Here is a 25,211-nt window from a genome sequence, read left to right on the forward strand (position 1 = left end):
GAGCAATAACACAAACCAACTGCAAGAGCTCTAATCACCTTTATCATCTCAAGATGTGTCATCTCCCAGTGCACTGTGTCAGATTCCTCTTTGGGCTCTGATCCAGTAAAGCACTTCAGCACATGGGCAGTCCTGCCTGTCTCCAGCTGAGCTTCTTGCCTACTCGAAAGTCAGATGATGCCCCCCAGTGCTTGACTGGACTGGGGTACTGGAGTAAACTGGTGTCACTCCTCTGCAATCCTGGAGCAACACTGATTTGCATTAACTGGGAATGCTGCATGAGGATTGTGGACTAAGATCATCTGTCACTGCAGCAGCTATGTGACCTGCTATGACAAACTTTGACATTTACTTAGACAAGTTTTTACCTGTAATAATTTCAAGTGATATAAACCAACCACAAATCATCTGCTGTGACAATGAACTAAACACTACTGCACAGCATGCAGTGATCTGCTAATACATCAAATGTATGACAACATATAGCACTAGACATTGCACTCCCCCAAGAACATTTCACAGCAGCAGAATAATTTCTCTCCACTCCAGTATAAAAGGCAGCCAGCAGGATGATATCAAATGATGGCAGCTCTGCTTCTCATAAAAGGATCTTGGGGACTGCAAGGAGATTTGTGTATCTGCACTTCAGCAGCACAGCAATGTGGAAATGTTAAAGTTAGTAAAGCAAACTGACCTCAAATGAGAAGGGCAACAGATGTCAACCAGTATCACATGTCAGTAAACAGCAACAAGGCAGAGGGTACTTTTCTAAGCACTTTTGTGAAAGCATCGTGCGAGCAGCTACAGCCACATCTCAGCTGTGTGATCTCTACATGGTGGTGTTTGTGTGTGTGATTTAACTCCCACCAAGAGAGGAACTCCAGCCACATGGAAATGCTGTCCACTGGAGTCAGCTGAAAGAAAGTAGAAAGGTTTCTACATACTTGTTGTGGCTTGGAAAGTGAAAAAAGTCACACTCTCAAACTGATTGAAAGCTCATTCCGTGCTTGGCAGAGACAAACCAGCATTTATATTCCTCAGCTTTAATACAGAAGGATCATCCTTAGGGCAAAAGAGTAGTAGTGATTCATCTGCTTTTTACCCTCACTGCAAAGACTTCTGACAGTAAGGCCAAAATATGCTAACTAAAAAGGCACTCTTTGTACCATAAACACCAGGCCACAAGGAACTGGACAGTGGCCATTAAATCACTGCCTTTTCATTTCTCTCTCTCATCTATATTTCTCTCAAGATTTCTGGTAAGGAGGCAGCTGACTCTATACAAAAGCCAGAGGCATTGCCAGTATCTTGGTGGTTTCATGCATGCCATATTGAATCTAACTTTATAACACAAGGAATAAAAACCCACTCTCAACTAGGGAAAGCCATATTTCAGTGTCAAAACGCCAAGGAAAGAGGTAAAGGGATGGAGTTCTACTGCCAAGTCACTGCCCTGAGGCCAGGCTTGGTTAGATGTAAATGTTCTCCATTTTACATAAAATAGTTTGGTTCTCAAAGTCTCTAAGAGAACCAACCAATGCCCACCTAGGAGAGCAGGAGCTTTTTACTTTGTGCCCAAGGATGGTCTCCACTAAACCTTGGGCTCAAACTCTACATGAGCAGATTTGGAGTTCTTGAAGAAAAGGAAGGCAAAGTCACAGCACCTTAACACACTCCTTGTGTACATCATGGTGCCTAAGAAAAACCATCTCCTTCCTCTGCCTTTCCAAAATCCTCTGATTAAGGGAACGGGAGAAAAAAACCAACATGGCAGGAAGGCCTTTGCTAAAAGGTGCATTAATTAGGTAAGGCAAGCCAAAGAAATGATTAATTTGCTGTTCTCCTTCAATATTATGTTTACACAAGTTGATTATAGCACTTAATTACTAATTCACCCTGCTCAAAAACAAGAGTGCTTTAAATTTTTAATGAGATGAGGGAAGGCAGCATTCCTGAACTCAACAGGGAGAAGTAATTTTATTTCCTCTTTTGATTTCCCAAGTTATTACCATTTCTAAGGAAAAACTTATCCCTTCCCTGATCTTCCACTCAGTCCTTGCTTTTGAAAATATGGAAATCACAGGACGCTTGCATGAATTTCAATCCATGGCCTGACAGGTGATGCTTTGGAAGAGGAATAGAGGATCAGATCATCAACTGCAGCAGGTCCACTGAAATAAATGGAACAAAACTACACCAGAAACAGCCTGATCCAGAAATGGAAATGGCCTAACCCCCTCCAGTTCTGTCAGCACAAAAGTTGAATATGTCCCAGTACTATTTATGGGTGTTCTTATGAAAATGTTGTCTCTTCCCCATTGCCAGTTGGTCCATTACCAAGGTTGTAGACTAATTGTACTCAGGAACTTCTTTACAATCATGACTGTCTGTAACAATTTAATTGTTACAAGGCAAACACTCCTTGTGTCCTATGTTCTTCCTGGCTGATCTTTATAAAACTTGTGCTATCTGTGGGGTTTGTTATTTGATTTTTCCCTCTATGTTCTACCACTCATCCTGACCTAACTGAGAAGAGATGTCCATCAAATGAAGCAAAACTCAGCAGTGCAAACAAAATTCTTCCAGGCTCTGTTGGTACAGAGGAAATAATTTACTTGTGAGTAAATTATTTCCCTGCACCACCTTAACTTCAGCTCCCACCATAGAGTCCACAGACTCTGAGCTAGGGGACCACGAGCCCCAAGGCTCCTGGGGCTCCTTCCAGGGCTGCAGACTGGACCCAGGGCATTCTTCACCTGCTCAGCTGCTAAACAATTTAGCTAATCCACATGAGATAATTACCTAACACCTCTTCCTATAGAATCCAGCTCATTTTCATGCACCTATGACCTGCTTTATAGAAACGATGAAAAAGCTTTTGCCTATCTTTTTGCAGGCTATACCATCAACTTGCTTAACAACCTAAACCAACAAAGGAAAGACTAAACCTCCCTTAAAAGTTAATTTGAGACCTGAAAAATCTTGTAGTCATGTAGATTCTAAATTCTAGTTCAGTGTTTCACACCAAAAATATTCACAGAAAGCTGATTACAGAGTTACCAACAAAATGCACTCTAGAAAATCAGAGTTTCTTCTCTCCCACGCTGGCCATAACAATGCCCCATGTGAATGCAGCATATCCAAAGTAAATCTGGTAACCTGGTTCCATACAGGTAATTTTATTAATTGCTTTAATATGCAATTAAGGAATAGTCAGTGGGCTGCAGGGTTTTATAAGGCAATAATCCTGTTCCCTGGTGTACAGCTCTGTCCCAAAGAGTGGGCTATCAAAAAAAAAAAAAAAAATTAGCTGGATGACTGCCAAATCAAACAGCACCTTCTTCCCATTTTCAATTACGTACGAGTGAGGCAGAGTAACGAGGATATACTGGAAACTTTGACATTTATTTATTGAACATTTTACTGAGAAGGAATTGCTGGCTGGCTAAACCGGAAACTATATTTTTACTATAGAAACAATCCCACAGAAAAGCAGGATCCTGCTGCTCAGCATGAAAGGAATGGCTAGAACCAATAAATTGACCCACCTAAGCCAGCAATGTTAAGGTTATTTCATTCAATAGAGCACATATTTCAAAAATCCAAACCCCAAAAATACAGTCTATTTCACAAATCTTTATGCCACGCTGTTTTACACAGCACTCTCTGCTGGGGCCCAGCCAGGCTGGGTTAGAGCTCCCACAAAACCACTCAGAGAAAAAGTGTGCAGCATCTGTAGGGGCAAATGAAAAGATAAACCAAGAAGAAATTCAGAGGATTTTCTCTCCTTTCTGGAGTTTCTAGAGACTAAATAACCAAGAGATGAAATGGGGAAGAACTCACCACACTGTGTGTTTTTTTTCTTTTTGGATAGACCAATTGTTTTACCACAGAGGAGAAAAATGCAGGGAGAGTAAATGAAGAGGAAAATAGGGAAGTCAACATTCTTTGAAGCAACAACATATGGTGACCAGGCCTGAGAGATGGAGGTTATAAATCTTCCCTTGATAGAATTACCTAAAGATGAAATTGCAGCTTCAAGGGGCTTGAACTTTTCAGTCCACACTAGGAGCTTGCAAATTAACCTGTTTGGTCACAGCTTTTGCATTAACCTTCATTTCCAAGGCTTCTCTGTAAAGGCTCAGTATACTGAGAATTTTGGTGCCAAAACTGGTGTTGTCAGTAGAAAGCACAAAAAACTTTGCACAAATCACTTGAAATATGAAGAAAAATATGTGAAAATTAAGAATTAGAACAAAATGCTGAATTGTTCAAAGAGCTGCAATATGGGAAAGGAGAAGAGACAGGAGGCATGTTGCTGCATGTTCCTTTGTGAGAATAAACTTATTTAGGGATACCAAAGGATAAAGGAAAAGCTCTTTAGTGTACAAGCCACCATGACCCACTGCTCAAAACAGGTCAGGGAGAGGTTCCTGCTGTCCCATGTGGGGTGGGTGCATCAACAGCCATGTGTGGTGACTGCCTGCTTGTCCTTGGAAAAACCATCCTCTGAAGCAGCTGCTTCCCCATCTGCAAACCCCAGTGATGGGGCACCACAGGACCAAGCACCAGGACTGTGCAGAAGGATGAGAATACAGCAACCAGCACAGCCACAGAGCTACCCCAGGAAATACCACCCAATTCCAACACCTTTCTGACCTGTGCAGGTAAATAAAGCCTAACTCTGACTACTCCAGAAAGTCACCACAGAGTTGGCTCTTCCCTCGGTGACCCACCTTGTCTTCTCTCTGCTGAAAAGGATGTCCTGGGGGATTTTGAGGACCTTGCCTTTGTGTCCAGATTCTGAGTGAGGCAGCTGCTCCAACCTGGCTGCCCCATGCTCGAAATACCTACAGGATGCACATTCCACCAAATTTGGCATCCCTGGTGGGCAGCAGCCAGAGCTCTTGTCAGCAGAGCATGGTAAAGATGGGCTAAGATTAACAGAAGTGATTTGGAGGGATCCAGATTTGGGTGCTACTTCCAAGCTGTCCTAAAACTGCTTGAGTTTTAGAAAGTGGAGAACAGCCAACCCATAAAAACCAGGGAGCTTTTAAACGTTTTGATTCTGACATTGAGTGGAAATGTCCAAAAATTGTTCTGAGAAATGTGACCAGTGACTGGGAAAAATACAGTAAAAAATCCCTTTCAAAAAACCATAGACATAAGGAGAGAGGTTATTGTAAAAAACCCACAGCTCTCTCCTTTACTATTACACTGAGCAAACAAAGAGCTTTGCAAAACACAGTAATTAAGCACAAACCATCTATTAGAGGAGAGGTAATAACCTGTATTTGCAAAATCTACAAAGATGCTGAATGTTTGCAGCACCTCCAAGAAAGAGTTGTTTTGGAAGATGTGTTACAAAAATAAATGTCAGAGAGGTTATTGAACTGCAGTGGTAGATACACATTTGCACTTCCCCAACCCTAAAATAAATTTATTCAATTTCACCTTTGTGATCCCATGTAGCTAAACGATTTTAAAAATATTCATATCTGTTCTGACATTACTGATGTTCTTCTGAAATATTTTTATATATAAGGGCAGGGTTAAAAACTAAAGGTAAGTGGATACACAAAAATTGTATAAAACACAATACAGAAAACTTCACAGCATTGGATTCTTCCAATGCTGATAAAAACAGACTTAATAAAATCAGTTTTGAGATGTTCAGTTATTGTACAGTAGTGAAAAACATCCTAGACTTGGAATGAAATATGTATTTGAAGGCAGAAGATTAACAGAAGAGTAAGAATTGAATATGAAGTCCTGTCACCAAAAGTTGCTACTGAAATTACATTTATCAAAATAAGGCCTCCTTACAAGCACTAGAATTATTACACACAGATATGTATGTTGCACTGTGTATTTCCTGCAGTGGGATTCATTTTAATGGAAACATTCTTATGAAAGGAAACTTCTCTTTGTGCTAACCTACCCAGCTCTGTAGAATATTCCCATTTGGAGAAGTGCCAAGCACAGCCCAGCTCTTCAGCTTAGGCTGAGCTGTTTATTGATTCCAGTGGAACTGCACCAATTTAACCAGGTCAAGGAGCTGACCTCCCTATTCACAAAATATCTCCAGATAAGCTTTTGTGCAAAATTTCATCTACAAATATCTGTCCCTGATGTTATAAAGCAAAATGCAACAAATGTATTAGGGACCATCCTGATAAATCATTTTGTCCAAATGCATTTTGCTCTACAGTGTCCTTGTGCAGCATGAGGAGAGGACATGGCTTATGGGATTGCCAGGTGGGAAAACAGGCATGATTTGGGACAGTCAGACCCTTCTTTGGGTTTCTGATGGCACTGTTGTTTGTATATATGCAGCTAAGCTATGCTTTGACTGATCCACCAAAAGTAAAAGCCTCACTGCTACTTTTTCAGCTGTTAATGGACTGAAATAACATGAATGAACATGCAGTTCCATCCTCATTATTAATTCTGCATTCGCTGGGGCAGGACAAGAGCTAAGATGTGTTATTTTTAATGGCATAAATAATGCTATGTTGCTTCTTATGTTTAACATCCCTCAATATGAAGGAAGGAAAGTAGGACAAATGTACCTGAGATGAAAGTGTGACCTTCCTGCAGGATCAGGGCCTTACCAAATTCCCTGTTTTGTCTGTAAAATTACATGGGCTAACTTCATACACAGCAGCTTCTATGCATGTCCCCACACATGTCCAAAGGCAAATGAATCCTCAACACACGTAAATAATATCTGGAGTTAAACAGAGGGTGGAGAGAAAGCAATGCTGGATCTTGTCTGCCTGTGCAGAATGGACAAACTTTTCCACTTGGATTTAGGTGTGTGCGTGGTGCCAGAAGTCAAGGTGTAAGACACATTAAAACTGAACAGAAAATGACATAAAATCAGGTACTGCATACCTGGATAGATGCAAAATCCCCAGAAGCACAAGCTCCAAGAATAGCAGCACCCACCAAAACAGACTCCACTTCTTTGGACAGCACAACAGGTTTGCCTGCAGAGGGAAGAGCCAGGTCTCTGTTAGAGAACACAGCAGCACCAGCAGCTCCACAAATAATTTAAAAAAAATAGACAAAAAAGGAATCAAAAACCATTATTCAAAACCCCATTCAGAGCTACATTCTGCTGTAGGTTAATGTAAATTTCTCTGATCTGTGGTTCCAGGCTCCAAGGAAAGTGCAGCATTTAAATAAAACCATTTTAGCAAAATATTAATGCAGAACCTAAAGCACACAAAAACCAACCCCCCAGATCTTTGACACTGGCTATTTATCTCATTCAAAGGGCTTGGTATAAACCTGTTACCCACACCCTCCAAACCCACGTGCCTATTAAAAGTTGACCTGGAGGGGAAAACAAGGCGGTCTCCTTTTTGTTTCTTTTGCAACAAACAAAAAAAGACTGTTTGTGTTTGGTTTTGAACATACAGCCAACAAAGCCAGCCTGGTTTTGCTGGAAGACATGAAAATATGAGTAGTAAACTTTCTCAAGCTATATATGAAATAATAAGAGAAATCTTGTCTTCCAATTTGTGCAAGATACTGGAAAACAAAATTAAAACACTGGAAAAACAAGCAAACAAAATTCTAAGTAGAATAATTCTAAAGTAGAATTAAATATTAGTGTTTCATCACCCATGGGTACTACTGAGAACATACTTTCCCTTGGTTTATGCAGAATTTTCTGAGACCTGTTTCACTAGTGTAAAGAAAAGCAGGAAAAAGCTAAAAAAACAAACAAAAACTAGCCTTTCTTAATTCCCCTGAAAAATCTAAACCAAGAGCAGAAATCTAAATACTTTTCTAGCTACACTTCAGATGCTTATCCTCACTAAACTGAAAACTTTAATATTCCTGCAGTATTTGGCATGTGTCTGCATTTCCAGTACTGAGATAACGTCATTCAGTGAATGATGATGCAAACACAGGGGTGGGAGCAGGGATTCCTGCTCAGAACCGTCTCCACCATATTATACCCAAAAAATGCTGCTCCTGAGAGCCAGCAGTAAGATTAGAAGGAGCTGAAATTTGTGTGAAGTCCTAAAATCAGCCACGAACAACCTCCATAGAGGAGAAAGGAAAAACACCCCACTTTGCAAAATAAAATTATTGATGTAAAAAAGCAAATTCACCTCCCACCAGGCTTTCAGTTAGTTGATGCAAAGCTTGCCCTGTCACCTGAGCATTCCTGCAGCTCAGCTGAAGCACAGCTCAGGACTTGGGTCAGCTTGGAACAGCAAATCTCAAGCTCAGAGCTCTGTGGCTCATTGCCAGGCGTCAGTGAGCAATTTTCAGCATGCTCTAAAATTTACTGCCCATTTCCCGCACGGTCAGAATGAATACGGAATTCTTACCAGGCAAACAAAAAGATCAAGATACTTTTTAAGTGGCCTGTGGAATTATCTATTGGATGTCTGCATGGCTGAGTCATGGGCATTTGTTGCTAACAATAATATATTCAGATTTTTTTCTTTTCAGGAAAGAATGGGGGATTGATCCTGGAATGTTAGTTATTTTATCTGATAGGCTCTAATGAGTTCAACATAACCAAGAGCATTTCAGTCAGATGAACTCTGACATCCCTTGTCAGTCACTGATTTTACAAATGGGGGAGAACTCCAGACTGCAAAAAGGCCTTTTTGTACTGAATTGTACTTGGCCATTAGTTACAGTCAAAGAACTTGTGATTACATTTTAATCAGAATACCTTTTCACAGATCTTTTCTTTTACACATCACCACCCAGCAGCCCAACTCTACATGTAGCTGAAATTCACCTAAAGTATGTGTTTTGGAAGGAAAGGCACAGACTTTACAACATTTTTCACAAAGCATCACTTTGAGTACAATATCTTTAGTGAATTTTAAGGTCAAGAGGCATTATGTTTTTTGCTTGTCCATCAAGGTTATAAAGCGTGTTTTGATTGATGTCAGATCTCCAGACCAAACTCCCCAAATTTGGGCCTTAAACTTCATTTATGACACCTTAACGGATCTTAATTTGAAATAAACACAAAACACACATCACTCAATGTTTCTCTGAAGTCCTTTACACTAAATTTTGTTATTTTTTCCACATTTTTGAAGTATATTCAACTGACTCGCAGGTGTACAGAGATGGCCAACACACACAGGCTGAAGGGAGACCAAAAACACCATGGAGTGAAACACCATGGAGTTCCTCTTGTAGTGAAACACACAACCAGGGCCTTCCACCCACCAGGAATTCTACAAAACCAAGGGCAACACCTTGCAGGAGCAAGGATCCAGATGTTGTCCCCTAAACCACGTCAGTAACACAGGCATGGAAGCAATTCAGGAAAGAATTGTTCTGTAGGATGGATGCAATGCCCAGCATGAGCAGGAAGTGTCACAAGTCAATAGGGTGAAGCCAAAGAAGGAACATTTCATTGCACACTTTTTTGGTCATGCAACAAAATACAGCTCTATATGAAGTCTTTATTTTTCCAAAGATGAAGTACTTATACACCTAAAAAAAAAAGTATTTCCATTCCTTTCCATGCACTTCCCCAAGCTCACCAGTAATGTCAGCATGCATCTGCACAAAGAGAGGGTTCTTGCTCAGCCCACCACACAGGAACAGCGTGGAGATCTCATGTCCTGCAGCCTGCATCGCCTCCAAGATGTGTCTTGTTCCTAACTTCAAAAGGGGGCAAAAAACAGAACCAGGTGAACACAGGAGAGCAGCCAGAACAGTAACACACCTGCATGGCAAAGGCATCCCCCCCGACCCTTCTCTTTACTTTGTGCAACAGCATCTGAAAATCCAGCTCAGTAAAGAGGTTTCAATTCTGAAGCCAAATAGCAAAACAGAACAAAAAGAGAACAGCAAATAAAAAACTGTTTTCTGTCTTTTCAGCAAAAAAGGAAAACCTGAAGAATTTTGAATTGGCTTAACTATTTCTCTTGGCCTTTGCCCTATGCAAAATAAAATGTTCCACTTCATGGCTGGATTAATTGAAACATCTCAAATGCAGGCATATTTTAAACTTTTCATTTACAGTCTCCATTCTGAGAAACTCAAATCAGAATGGCACAAGCAAATGCTTTGCCATTTAAAAAAAAAAAAATTTTTTTCTTTTTGTTCGCTCTGCTTCCCTCCCCACTGAAGTCAACCTTCTCCCTGTTTCCCTCTTGCAAGAATATTTTACATTTCTTTAACAAACTATTTGACCAAAATCAATTCCCAGCTCTATATAATACCTCGGAGGTTAAGTTTGGAGCTCATATTTGACAAAATGTCAAATTCAAGGCAAAATGCTGCCCAGGCTGACTCTGGGTAGGCAGATTCCCCACAATCTGGTCAGAGTTTTCATAAACTGTTATTTAAGTTTTCTTTAGACCATGCTGCAGTTCATTAAGAGGACAGCAGCTGTAACAAACCCCTCTTCAAATAAAAGCTACTGAAAATTGAACTTGCAGAGCTCCACCAGGCTGGAGATGTCCACAGTGAATGCCCAGCACTATTCTGGACAGGCCTTCAAATGTATTTTGATTTTTAGACAAGCAGTTCAGAGGAACCTGAGCAGCCCTAGCCCCAGCTGACTAAATCCATTGCTTCCCTATTGACACAGAGGACTGGTCTCCAAATTGCACAGCCATGATTTTGATTATGGAAAAATCAACTGCTCCAAAAGGAGCCTGCCTGCTCAGAACAGGCTGGACAGCCACAATTACATCTCTGATCATGTTCTCATCTGGCCAACTGTTGCATTGCATTTTGCAGTGAATAGTTAAAAGGAGATTCTCTTTCACTGCTTCTGAAATTCAAATTTATTAACAACTTCTCTCACAACATACACACGTCAAAGACCCTGAGAAAGAACATGCTGTGAAAATTATTTTGTGTTTACCTGCCTGGAAAATTGTATTCACACAGCAATTTAAATTAAAGCCAGACTTATTTCACTGTGGGTGGGGGGGGAACTAATTTAATCCTGGGTTGGAGAAAATGCAAATTGAGGGGCTTCAAATGCAAATTTTATATAAAAAGGAAAAAGCATCTCCTGCTGAAAAGAAAACCAGAGATTAACATTCTGTGGGCAGGCCTACACTTTGTACAAGATTTTTACATAGGTTTAAAGTTTATCTTCCACCCATTGAAGACAGCTAATGGTACAAGATTACTACAACTGTTTCCTTCAATAAAAGTGAAGCTAAAATTGGGAGTGAAAATTTGATTTCCTAGGTATCCTATTAGCAATTAGTAAATATATAGAGTCAAAACCAATGCTTTCTGTCTACTTTTTAGTTACTGTTTTAATAATGCTTTGGGGAAAAAATAATTTCCCTTAACTTATAGTGATAAGAAAACTACAATATGTCCTTTTTATAATAAATCAGCTCAATCAGCTCTCCAAAAGATATGCAGCTGCTGAGTTTACTGCTCAAGACGGTATTTGTGTTTTACAATCAAGTTTGAGCTGTATCATATAATGAGATAATAGGTGACTTTCCCAGGATTTCCAGCAGAGAAGGTTTCCACTTCGTTAGCACGAGATAATCACAGGGCACCTGTTCCAGACTGGGAAGTTCCTTTCAGGGGCAGGATCAGTCCCTGGCATTGTTGAACCTCTCCTCCACTTTATTCTTTCAATGGTGGGATTATACTGAAGCATCAGGTATAACCCAGTCACATTCATCTGCAAAAGGCTCCAAACTCACAACAATGAATCCCAGGCTGGGGTTAAGTTCTCCTTATTTGCTGAAGAGGGAGGGTTAACACATGAGATGAACAATTCCCAATAAATTTACAACAGCCGCCCACCCTCTCCATCCCAGATGGCTGACCCAGCCTAGAAAAGTTGTTGTTTAACCAGGAGAGGAGTTTGGAAGTTTTCCAGCTGAACAGAGTTTTGTCAGGAAAACTCCCCAATTCATCAGACTGTTCATGTTTTGCAAAAACACCTCAAGTTCAACAAACTTTAAAAAAAATAAAAATAAAAAATGGACAGAAAGGATGTTAAAGGAATGTGGATTTCAGTCACCAGAGGGCTGGGGACAGCACGTCCCACTGGAAACACCCTGGGCCAGGCTTTCCAAACCACTTCTGTGAGCCAGGGTTTCACCTCAAAACAGAAATTCTCGTGAACTGGAAATCCTGGGTTCAACAGAAAATCAGGGCAGAACAAAAAGAATTCCGAGAAATTCCCCATCCCTGGCGCTGGCAAACAGCAGGGACATTTCCCAGCCTCCCTGTCCTGCCCAGCCAGGGCCACAGGCTGGGACTGCTCCCCTTGGGGCAGGGACACAGATGTGCCCTGCTGGCACTGAAGCACAGCCCTGGCACAGAGCTCTGCCTCACCCAGCGGGCAGGGAGGGCACAGCCACGGATTTGGGAACAATCTGAAGCTGAGGCTTTTCAGGGCAGCACAGAGCCCTTTGTACAACTGCCAGAGCTTTTCTCCCCCTCTCTCAGCCTCCCTCAGGACAGCTGGGATGTGAACACTGCTCCTTGTGCTGTCAGCCTCCTCCCTCACATCTGCACCAGAGGCAAAAGCTCCACGTACAGAATTGCCACAAATTGACAGGATTTTTTAGGGGAACATCTTCCCCCACAGTCTGCTGATTATCCTCCAGTTGGGAGTGGTCACCAACATGGGTGAACAGTATCTTGCTCCTTTAAGAAGCCCATTAAGTGAATTCATGTATTATTAGAAATCTGATTAGCAGAAGGGAATGATCAGTCTGCACAGAACAATTCATTTCTTCCTTTATGCACTAAAAATGTCTTACAGCAATGGCTTGGATCGTGGCCAGGTAGATAAGGGCAAGTTCATCCAGACCCCGAGACAATGTTAGTCCAACAACCTGTGCAAAGATCAAAAGGAAGATGTAAAAATCCAGCCAAAGTAAAACTCTATTATTCTCTATGGCTTCTTGTTGTAACAAGTTTTAAGTGCTAATTCCAAGCCATACTCCTGTGAGCTGTACACATAATGTTATGTTAAACATGTTATTCCTGATCTGGGGAAGAGCCACATAAATTATCCTTGCCCTTGTGAAGAAATAAAGAACAAACAGCATATTGTATGGGATTAGAGATAGATTAACTCTGACAGTTTTATGTTATGACTCAGATATTGCTCGTGAATGTATTTAATGTAATAATATGAAAATGCTATTACATAAAAATAACTTTTTAAAAGCATTTCTCCCCCTCCCTCCCAAGCACCCTAACACTAAAACACAATTAATAATTAAATACTATATCTTAACCTCCTTTACTCTGGCATAAATCAATACTGCACTGTAGTTACTCTGGATTAATATCAGGCAAGACCTGAACACAGACAGAATTGTGAAAGAAAAAATGGGTTGCTATTACCAGTATTTGCATACAGCCATCATAGCAAGGAAATTCTGATTTTGCTGCAGCATGTAATTCTTTCATAAAATAATGGAGGTATTATTAGGACCCAAAAATATATAGGCCTTTTTTTTTAAAATGTTTCCCTCATTTGTGGCTTAAAACATGCAGCACAGCTTTTGCCTTTCCTATCTCAGCCTTAAATACAGCAGATTTTGGTGCTGGTGAGCAGCTTGAGAGGCTCACTTCAAGGACAATTTGCCATTTTGAAGGAGATATTTGCATTAATCACCAGGTATTTTGATATCACCAGCTTATACTCTTATGACACCCTTCTGTTACAGTTCTGCACAGCCCTGGCTTGTGAGTGAGCTGATCTACCACTGTAAATTCAAGGAAGAGGAACACCCAAACTCTGGAAGTTGGGCTGAAAAGCTGTCTAAATCAACCACCTATGGTGAGAATATTTAATTCCTTTCCCAGACAGGTTTACCCAAATTTCTCTTGAAATTCATTGCAACAAATTGTAAGATTTGTTATCTCACAGATGAGATAAGAGCAGCAAGAGCTGTGAAATGTGATTCCTAGGAAAGGTACCTGCACACACAGAACATTCCTCAAGTTTTTAGAAAATTAATGTGGCTGTAGTGATACCTCAAGTATAATAATCTCTGGTTTTCTACTGAAACATCAGCAATGCAGCAAGAAACCCAAATCGTTTGGGACAGTGTAAATAGCTAAGGAGGAGTACTCTCAAAATTGAAGAAAAGCTCCTTCCAAAATGCTTTTTTTTTTCTTTTTACCCTGTATTGACCTTTTTGCAAAGACAGGCTGTTTCTTACCATGCCCTTTAGTGTCAGATCTGTTAAGGGAGATCTGTTACCATGGAAATCTGGCCAAACATGTAAATCAACAGTGAGGAAACCCACAGGCAAAGATTTCTTAATCAGATCCAGGTGACTGTTCAAGTATGTATATATACTGTGAGCACTGCAAGAAAAACAAGTTGGAAAAAGAGGGGGGAGGTTATTCCTCAAACATAAAACATTTGTACCACTACCAAATGCAGAATCCCCACTAAAGAACAGTAAAACCCCACTGCCTGCCAAGGCCATGGCACTGCAAGGATATCTCTGTGCACGTGGGCTCAACAGGCCATCAGAATTCCTTAATTTCCTGGGATGAGGGGAGATAATGTGACCTTGAGCTTGTCCACTGACTCCTAAGAGTCCCCAGAGCTGTTTGAGATTTGGGGGCTGCTGCTGCTCCTCTCCCACAGCTGAGGGAGGAGTAAGGAGGATTCCAGACAGAAATGAAAACCAAATTCCTTTGCAAATGTTTAAAAATTTCTCTGATTAATCAATAGCTGGATGTACAGCTTTCCTTTTTTAAACCATAATTATTTCAGTGTGTGTTATGATTAAAATGCAGCACTAAGGGTGGAGGAGAGAAAGTGAGTGGCTGCTATTTTAGGGAGGAGCCCAACATGGGCCTAAATATGATTGTATCTAAGTTCAGATGCTACACCCAACTCCACAATATCCAACAGACATTTTTCCTGGACTTAAGACTAATGGTGAATTCTTCAGTGCCTTGGCTTGCAATGACTCTAGTGACATTCCATTTAAAAAATGTTGCAATTACACTCAGAATATTTTTTTCAAACACTCATCCTATCACAAACAAACCCATAGATATTTTCCAACTCCTTGGAAACCTCCAAGCAGGGCATTTAATTCTAGACATGTGGGTCAATAATAGCATCTAACCCTAATTACAATTGATTAGTCATTGTCTCATCCACTGCAGACCCAAACAGTGATATTCATTTAGCCTCTACATGTATATTCAATCATGCACTAATGAGATCCCTAAGGGAATTTGGCATATGCTTTACTAGTTTGACTTCTGACCCACTAGCAGCTGTATATTTATACTTTGCATTCAACCATTCAGCTGCATGTTTTTTCAATTATACCTTACCATGTGTACATTATCAGAGGATATCATTCAAAATGAAGTACACTTGGAAGACATTAAAATAACTAATTTACATCATTATTCACGTCCTTTAAATGTGCTTTATGTGTCTTCCTGGACCCGAATTATGATAATTTGGAGGTCACCATCTTTTCTTTCCTGTTCTTGTAAAAGTGGCCCTGTTTTCTCCATCCCTAAAGCAGTACATGCTAAGGATAAAGTAGTTTTAATTCCAGTCTCAATCATGGCTTGACTGTTGGGAAGGATAAAAAAGGAAAGCTTCACTCAACCACCAGACATCCCAGCCTCTCTCTCCTCTCCTCTCCATCCTGGTTGATTGCTCTCACAAGGATTAGTCATTTGTGCAGCTCTGTCAGAACACAAGGACTTGAACAAAAGGAGGCTGAAGTTGAGACAAATATGCTTAAGATCCACGTAACCTTGGAATTACACATTTTCCCACACCTTTTCACATTTTATTTTTTCCTAAATATAGATAAGGCTTCAAGGCACTACGTTTGGACTCAGTGACCAGCAAAATCCCTCCAACACCTGCCAGAGCTTGTTTTACCACCTTTGTGTTTAACACAGTGTAACACCATCACCTCCTGGAGCTTTTTCTACTCAGTTCTCTGTGAAAGTATCAGTGGCAGCTGCCTCTGACCTGCAGAGCTGAGCATGAGCTGTTGCCATGAAAAAGGAACTGTGCTGAAAGTGGAGGATAAGAAATCAATGCAAGGCTGCCCAGAGCTGTGATCATACGTGGGACACAATTTCAGAAAGCAACCAGAGGTTGGTATTTAAGCTGAAAGATGCCAGCAGGTATCTTTCAGGGAAAAAAAAAATCCTAAATTTTTTGATTTCTAAATTTAAAAAAAAGGCTCTAAACCACCTAGAGGCGCAGAGAACTGCCAAATATGATTCTTATATTCTGCTAGAAAGATGCCAGAATTGCTGGTGGATGTTGTGTGTGTCACTTCAATGCTTTATTTTCAGGAGACATCTCTTTAGATGGGGAAATGGCATTGAGATCTATAGGAAAGGGAATTCTGCCCTAAAACAGCACCTCACCAAGTGCCAAAGGACACAAACTTTGTTGCCAGTTAGACACTTTCCTTCTCTATCAGATTAGAAATGCTCATTGTAGAAAACAGAATTATTTAAACTTTAGAGCAAAATGGATCATATTATCTCTTTTAATTTCCTACTCTAATCTACCTGAACAGGATTTAAAAGAGCAGTGATGACTAAATGTCAGACCTACACAATATGTAGAATGAGGAGCAAAAGTGATAAGATCACAGCAATTTCTGCAACTCACTGAACTGCCTGAAAAACCCCAAGTTTTGGTGCTCACACACTGCGCCCATCAGATAGACCAAATCCTACATTTAAATAGTCCAGAAAATCCTTGTGTAATTCAACTCTCTCCACTTCCAGTAAAAGAAGGGTAAAAAAGAACCCAGGAATAGGAACTGGGAGGGTTGCACAAGCCTGGCCTTCAGCAGCAGTGGTCAGAGCTGCTTGTCTGAGCCTCTCACACCCTCCCGAGTCACCACAAATCTCTGCAGTGGTGCTACAACAGCTGGAAATCTGCTCTGTGGGAAATCTGTGGGGCAAAGGAGAGTTTGCACAGGGAAACTCCCCAGATCTGCTGCTCAGCAGGGACCTGCCATTCCATAGCTGCCTCTCAGCAGCCTCAGGAGAAAGGGAGGACAGGTTTGGGGAGGCAGAAGGAGGTGAGAGCAAGCAAGAGGCATGGATTTGTGACCTCTGATGTTCCTTATTTAATGATCCAGACATGCATGTGCTTAACTCTTCATCACACCCAGCATGGGAAGGAAAGACAATATGGAACTGCACACCAAAGTATGGAATCCTCATTTGGTTTCCCCTCCATGGCTATCTGCAGTGGCTGAATCAAATTCCTACAGCCACACAGAGAGTACCCTCAAACATAATAAACCAAAATTCTCTGATCTGTTCTGCTGAGAATCCCAGTGAAATAATTTATCATCACAAATAATCCTCCAAAAAAAGGTACCATGTTTGAAGGGAGCCTACAAGAAAGATGAAGAGAGACAATTACAAAGGGCAGGAGTGACAGCACAAGGGGGAATGGTTTCACAGTGCCAGAGGGCAGGGATGGGTGGGATATTGGGAAGGAATTGTTCCCTGTAAGGGTGGGGAGGCCCTGGACAGGCTGCCCAGAGAAGCTGGGCCTGTCCCTGGATCCCTGGAAGTGTCCAGGGCCAGGATGGACAGGGCTTGGAGCAGCCTGGGCTAGTGGGAGATGTCCCTGCCCATGGCAGGGGTGGGACTGGGTGGGCTCTAAGGTCCCTCCCAACTCACACCCTTCTGTGATTCTGGGATTATTTTTATTCTGTGTATATGACTTAATGTAGGTAAACACATAATCCAGAGTTTTAGCCAACAGCAGCTGCTACTTGTACCCAGGATAAGGCTGAATTTTGGGGAATCATGGAAAAATAAGAAAAAAACAAATAAGAAAAAAACGAGTTCAAATTTCAAAGTTCCTGATTTTTGTTCATTCAAATGAAATTCTTTAAATTTAAGAAATATTTGAGAAGGACAGGGAGACAGAAGATGAGAGAATTAATACAAGACTTGCTTAGTAAATTTGTAGCAATACCAATGTTTCATTAGGAGAGTGATACCTGGAAAGCATTACAAAAATACCATTGAGCAAATTAACTTAGTAAAATATTATCACTCTTTTTATAAAGTATTACAACTCTTACTATGAGTGCTATTCTCCACCATGTTACTAACTGCAGGAGACTCAAATACAAAGTTATGGCACCATACCCTTGGATAATATGGGATTCTACTGCCAGTATTCTGAGTTTAGTGTCCTGTTCACATCACATTCTCAGTTTTTGCACTGTGGCATTGTTTGTGGTCAGTCAGTTTGGTATCAGACCCAGCAGACACAAGTAGGCTACTCCATAGGCATTCTTCCAGCACACAAAAAAAAAAATGGTTTATCCTGGCATTACAGACTAAACTGTTTGTCTTATGCTCATGCTTCAAATGGGGGCACTGGAAAAATGGCCTGGAAGCCAGAATTTTGAAAAAGACCCAGTTCAATCTTTATTCCAAACATACACAGATGCATTTATTTCCTGATTTCCTTTTCCAAAGAGCAACAAAGAGAATTCTAGGAAGCATGAATCTGTTTCATATTGAATGAAGTCCAATGCATTTCTGGGAATCCTGGTCAAGTTCTTAACAAACAAGTAAGGCAGTGGGCCCTGCAAGGCAAGGAAGGGTCATCCAGAGAAACCAGGTAGAGCTTTATCTCCCCAGGGAGGACTGAAAATATCTCTGTATCAGCATGTGCTTAATCCATCCATCAGGACTGGCCCTGCCTCTCAGACCAGAGGGAGAAACTGAAGGGAAAATGCCAAGTTTGCTGGGTTTTTTCTTTAATCTAAGGAGGAAAAAGACATTTAAGAGAATCACATGTTCATCCAACGTGCCCAGCTGTTCAGCTAAGACCTCTCTGGGAGTGATGTGAACCATCTCAGAATGAATCCAAGCCAAAAAAGCTTGAGGAAGTCCAGGCCTGACAGAAGTGTCTGAACTGTCTTCATCCACTTCTAAAGCAGAACAAGCTCAAATTCCACATCACACACAGCCTCTTGTTCAAGGAATCCTGGAGCTACCTCCAAGTCCCCCCTCCATTTAAAGCTTTGTCTGAAAATTCATCCTGTGTTTCTCTGTTCTATTTGTGCTGCCAAGCAGGAGTTTCTCATACAGTGGCTACACCTTCCTTTAGATGACTGTTTCAAAAATACTGAATAATATATTCCTAATTAAGCTATGTCCCATTCTTGGAGCTTAATTATTTCTCCTACAAATTTAGATCTATTGCTAGCCCAAGGCATGGAGATCTGCTGAACAGACTCTGGGTTGGTGCTATAGAATCAAGAAATACCTTGGGCTCGATAGAAAAGCAAAAAGTTAACAAGATTACTTAGATGTGCCACAGGTATCTGAGGGGAGTTTAAACCTTACATTTGTGAGCAATCACCTGGAAAGTCTTTGTAAATAGTTCCAGCCTGCTATCAGACTGTTATTCCCCTGAGTGAGAGTGAGGACACTGCTGGGAATACAGTGTGCATCAGTCTGTGAGGCAGGTATGTGATAAAGGAATAAAACACTGACCTGGCTTCAGCCTTGGCCTCCAATTCTGGGAAGGCGACGTGGCCTCGCACCACATGATCGATCTGAAAAAGACAAAAGCAACATTTTGAGGATGATTACATCTTGAAAATTCAATCCTGGAAAAGGAAAGCTTTAAATAAGACAAGAGAGCTTCTCAATTACTCATGAAGTGTTAAATCCTAGTCCTAGCAAAGCCAATGGCAAAACTCCCACTGAAATTCAGGATTTGGCATATAAACAGTAAGAAAAACAACCAACTTTGCACCAAACCCAGGCCAAATGCTAAGCATGCAGCTCCTCAGTCAGGAGATTAAGGTGAAAGAATGGCTTTTTTCCTGTCCAACACCCCCTGCATGTCCTCTAGTCTGTCCCATTCTGCATGGATATCCTCATTGGAATTCTACCAGAAGCATCTTCTTGGCCCAAATCCCTGCATCATCTTTCTCTATCACACTGTTATGATAAAACACAAGGTGTGTTGTCATCCTGATAGATGCCTCATGCATTCATTGCAGGAAACAAAATGTATGCCCTGAGAAGCAATTATTGCTATAAAAGAAGATCAATATAAGCTCCGTCTTATGCTGAATTTATAAATCAGATTGTCCTTTCCCTCCAGAGTGGTTACCATTACTCACAAAACAAAGTATCAGGTAGAATAATATGGGCTTTTAAGGCAATATTTCAGCAGGTTTTGTGGCCTCTTGGTAATATCCCATCAGAGGTGACAGTAAAAGCTAAGGAGGCAAAACTACAGCTACTCAAGAGCACTGAGTATATTTGGCAGTACTTATTGACAGCAAATCACATTGGTATTTTATCTTGACAGCATGAGTCTAGTCCTGAACCACATAATGAAGCATAGACATGTGAACACAGCAAAGAAAATAATGCATGTCTGTTCTCCCTGAGATCAGCATCAAAGACAGAGGCCAAATGTGTGCATGCACCAGAAACACAGCTCAGGCCTGAATTCTGCAATCCTGCAGAATCTCTTCAGAACACAGGGGCAGCTCATAAATTCAGAAATAAATCTATAAATAAACATCATATATAGGTGTCTGCTCTGAAAACACTGTTACACAGAACTGCTACAGGAGTTACAAAGTTTGCCCTTAATTCAAGCCATGGCCACATGAGGGATGCATCTAGAAACCCTTTTCTGTTATTTTTATTTCACATTTTGCAATGATGTCATGCCATCCTTTGTCTCCATTTTGCAATATATTTCTTCTAATAAATTTTGAAAATGTAGTGTAAAACCCCACTGAATATACAAATAAAGAACTTGCAGAATAAGGGACTTCTTAATTCTTCATTTGGACTCTATCTAAAACAGGTTTCAAAATCCAACTGATTCCTTTTGCAGCTGTATCCCCAAAAAATTGAGCTTTTTAAAGGGATCAACTTTACTTTTAAGAAGTTTGATCAGACTGTTCAAATTTTATGGAAATAATTCACTTTGGGGTGTTGATCAAGCAATGTAAAGAATCCTAAACAGGTCCTTTTTTTGTTTGTTTGTTTTCAGAAAACTTTAGGTGTGAGAAAGCAGGAGCTTTGAAATGACAGAGATAATAAATGCAATGTACCCTGCACAGTGCACATGGCTGTGTCTCCTCCCATGGCTCCCTGTGTGTCTTCTGTTCACACCACCTCAAGAAAACCACAGGGGATATTCCAAGAGTGTTTTAATGAGACATTTTCCCTAATATTCCTAACAGTACTTCAAGCTCACTTTTGCTGTGGGTCCTAACAAGACTGTTCATTTTCCCCAGCAATTTCTTTAATGATTCAGGAACACCTTGTTCTCTGGTACAAGAAAGGAAAGGAATTTTAAAATCATCTTTTTCAAATGCCTTAACTCTCATTGTACATTTTAAGTGTGGAACCACTGTGAGCCAGCCAAGAACAACTACTGACTGCCTGTATCCTGTCTGGAACTTAGATAAGTGTATTTACCTGTTCAGAATTAAGCACACAGAAACTTCCTTCTCAAAAGTGTTCTTGCAAAGCAGCACACAAGATTTGCTATTTTCCTTGAAAAGTGGTAGTGTTATGAGCATTCATTTATTATTTTATATGGACATTATTTAATTTTATGTCTGGTTGTAGCAGTTATTTGTAAAATGGGACACTTTTTGGTCCTAGCCCGATCTTTGCCTGAAAAATTTAAAGCACACATATCCCACTTGCTGCAAAAGCAATTATTAAAAATTATTATTAATTATTAATTTAAAAGTTTTTAGCCACAAGGCTAAGGATGGGCTGGAGGTGGGGTGGGAAGCCAGGCTGCAGGAGGAGGAATGACTGCAGCTGTGACACAGAGGAACGTCAGGAGAGAGCACAGGAGGGATCCCAGTCACAGCTCAGCCTGGGGTGTGTCTGGGCTTCCTGATCCAGGAGGATTTCTGCTTCTCATTCAGTGACTGTTCCATATGGAATGTTTAAATGCAGCAATGCCCCAGTGCATTTCCTGGCCGTGTACTCCCATCTCCAGGCTTGTAAAGAGATGGGTGGTGCTGAGTCAGGAGTGATCACAGCTGCAGTTTGTGACAGACCAAACCCACCTGCACTTGGGGCTTTGCAGGGACACCCACAGGCCTGGAGCTCTCTCCTGCAGCCTCTCCAGAGGCCCCTGCAGCTCAGCCCTGAGGGCAGCCAGAGTGTCCTAAGGTTGGGCAAGGTGACACTGATGCCTCAGGTTTTAGCTTTTATATTTTTCAGATTCTGTACTACTTTAGTGTGCAGTTCTGAGCTTCATGTTAAGGGATGGTGAACTCTCTGCACAGAGCAGGGAGAGAAAACAATTCCTGCTCTAGCTGGGGACCAAGGACAAATGATCCAAATCTCAGCCCCAAGAGCACAAACACCGTGGGCTGGAGAGAGAAAAACAAGCAGGGTGGGACTGCATGGGCTAAAGCTGGAATTGGACAATGAACTGCAAGATGCAAATGGAGCAGAACTTATAAAAATGTACCCCATGACAGGCCATCCATTTTGTGACCATTTTGGTTCATCTTGGGTGCAGCCCTGGCTGGGCTCTTGTGCTGCCCAAGGTGGATCCATTGAGGCCTTTTAATAAATCCCTGCTTTAGTCTTTAATTCTCTCTAGTCTCTGTTCTAGGGCAGCTTTCACAAAGCATCAACACAAGGAGATCCAGAAACCCCAGGGTTAAGCAGTCACCAAGGACTTGCTGACACTTTTGGACTCAAGCCTAAATACTGATGTGTACAAGCAGCCTTTCTTTAAATTTGATATGTTTTACTTCTGACCGTCTTCCTGTAAATACAAAAATTCATTTTTTAGTGAACTCTGCTTAGCTTTAATTTTTATTGGTAAATTAAATTAACCTTGTGCTGTTAGATTCTTTGTATTCAGGGAAACAACTGAGGTGATGGAATAATATGTTACCATGTTACTGTTCTGTCCCTATATCTTTCATTTATGCTCATCAATGAACACAACTGATCTATATAATACAATATGTATCATTTGCTTCACCTCAAAGTCTGTGTCAGCCTCCTGCTAAAGCAAATAATGAAGCCAATTTGCCTGTAAGGTAGTTACAGTAATCATCACCACCACCATAAAAGGAAAACATACCCTGTACATAATCCCCTATCTCTATGCAAATTAGTATTACATAACAGACATAACACTCATCTAATTGTTAACTGCTTTCAGCAGCCTGGTACATCCCATGATCTTATGGAGGTGTTTCAGGTCTGAATTGCCAGTCTCCAAACACTCACCAGTTTTCCTGTTGCACTCTGGCCTCCCTCATTCAACCACAGTCCAGGTACCATGGCAGAGAAATATGGTCCCCAAACACCAGGCACAAAAATGGGGGTTTCACTGACCTGGGAAAGCAATAGAAAGCTTTAGTGAATCCAAGTGCTTGTCAAAGTAGGAACTTCACAATTAAAGCTTGGCAGATATCAGAGTCCAATACTGAGACAATTCCTGCTTCTCTACTGGAATTACCAATAGAAGTGGAGGTGTACAGGTAGAAATTTACTCCAAAAACGCATGGAAAAATGTTTCCCCCTGTTTACATAATTTTTAGATGACAAGACACAGCCCACAACCCACTCATCTCCACTGAGAGAACAGTAGGGCCTGGCCAAACAGCAAGTAAGAAATTTCAGGAATAGGAGCTGTATTTTACAGAGAGAGGGAAACTGCCTCATTTCTCCAGAAAAAAAGGCCTTATTCAGAGTGACAAGTGGGATACAATACTCTGCTCGATTGGCATGAGCAAACACAGGCACTGTAATCAGCCACAGGAGTTTCCAGAGCATCCATCCTGTACATTTGGAGAGCCCAGAATGAGGAGGGAATCCTGCTGGCAGAGGACAGTGATGTCCCTTGAGAGCCGCCATCAGCTCCATGCTGGCAGTGGAAGCCCAAGCTCCACTTGGGCTCTCACAACAGTGCCAGGAGAGTTGGGTGCCTCAGGTGCAGGCTGCACACCTGGGCTGGGATCTGCTTGGCTTCAGCAGCAAACATGTCTGAGTAAAGACCAGATTCTGCCCCTCACTTAGGCTTAGCTTTACACAAACCACTCCTAGCTGTGAGGGCAGATCAGGCAGGTATCTGAGCAGTGCTCCACCACTCACACACCAATATCCCCAGCACAGTGACAGCCTGGCCCCTGCACTCCCTGCTTTTGTGGTTAGACCACTCAGGATGTGGGAGACACTGGTTCATTTCCTTTCTCTCCTTCAGAAGATGCAAATTACCAGTTTATAAGGGTGGAGGGCATTTATCTTCCTCTTGCAAAGTGGTTTCACTTTCAGTAGACCAGACAGACTTTCTAGACTTCCCTCCTGGTTCAGCAGATCACTGTCCAGTCTAGCAAGCAAAGCCAGCACACACCAGGAACTGGGATGGTGGGATTTGGGTCCCAGGACTTGCTCCAAAGACTAATTGTGAATTCCCCACTGGTTGAACATGGAATTCTTGCAGCAGGGGCTGGAGGACACAGGCCATCCATGCCTTGCCAGGCTTCTCTTGGAAGCAGGATCCATGTTTTCTCTTCCACACTCAAGTGAGACACAGCTGTGACTTCACTGGGAAAAGAGAACAGCACTGCAGTCCTACACCATCCCATGATTTATGCTGCACTTCCCACTGATGATGGCTAAATCTGCAACTGTTGTTATCTAGAAGGTGGGAACTACTAGCAGAGAAGGATATAAGAGAATTAGTTCCCTAACAAAATCAGTCTGTGTGTTTCCAACGCTGAAGAGCAAAAAGAGAGGTCTTAGTCAATGGGACAGTGGGGTGTTTTGTATTTAGACCTTGCTCTTCAATAGCAAAATTCTAGACCCATTGAAGGATGCTCAAGGTTTGCTGTTGAATTCAAGAAAGCCTGGACTTCACATCAAAACAGTTTTGAGAATAATTAAAAATTCAGGCCTGTTCCTGTTAAACTTGATGCACATTCTCTCTATATTTAAACAGGCTGAACTTTAAAGGCAGTTTTTACTAGCCAGTAGGGAATATGCTCCAAGATGCAGTTTACTGGCATTTGTGCATCACACATGTTTAGTAAATACAGCAGCAGGGAGGTTTCTGCACAAACAATAGTCTGCTCAAGCCATAAACTTACAGTACAGCTGATTCTTGTCAGGAAGTTAAGTAGGAAAACAAAACAACAAAAAATTGTTTTTCAAAATACATCACCCCAGTGTCAAGAAATGTTGATTTC

At 41.3% G+C, this 25,211-nt stretch overlaps 1 protein-coding gene across 5 annotated transcripts in view; it reads right to left on the bottom strand.

The window, feature by feature from the left end:
• Positions 1–25,211, bottom strand: part of FGGY (FGGY carbohydrate kinase domain containing) — a 128,032-nt gene that overhangs the window by 19,428 nt on the left and 83,393 nt on the right. For all 5 annotated transcript variants that reach the window (XM_066555441.1, XM_066555438.1, XM_066555440.1 and 2 more), the window contains 6 exons: positions 23,251–23,358; positions 19,498–19,559; positions 14,169–14,316; positions 12,753–12,827; positions 9,537–9,657; positions 6,898–6,992 (listed from right to left, as the gene is read on the bottom strand). In XM_066555441.1, the coding sequence (XP_066411538.1) occupies positions 6,898–6,992; positions 9,537–9,657; positions 12,753–12,827; positions 14,169–14,316; positions 19,498–19,559; positions 23,251–23,358 (609 nt within the window). The remainder of the gene's footprint in view (positions 1–6,897; positions 6,993–9,536; positions 9,658–12,752; positions 12,828–14,168; positions 14,317–19,497; positions 19,560–23,250; positions 23,359–25,211) is intronic.

This window comes from Molothrus aeneus, chromosome 9 (assembly GCF_037042795.1).
Source record: "Molothrus aeneus isolate 106 chromosome 9, BPBGC_Maene_1.0, whole genome shotgun sequence".
NCBI lineage: Eukaryota > Metazoa > Chordata > Aves > Passeriformes > Icteridae > Molothrus > Molothrus aeneus.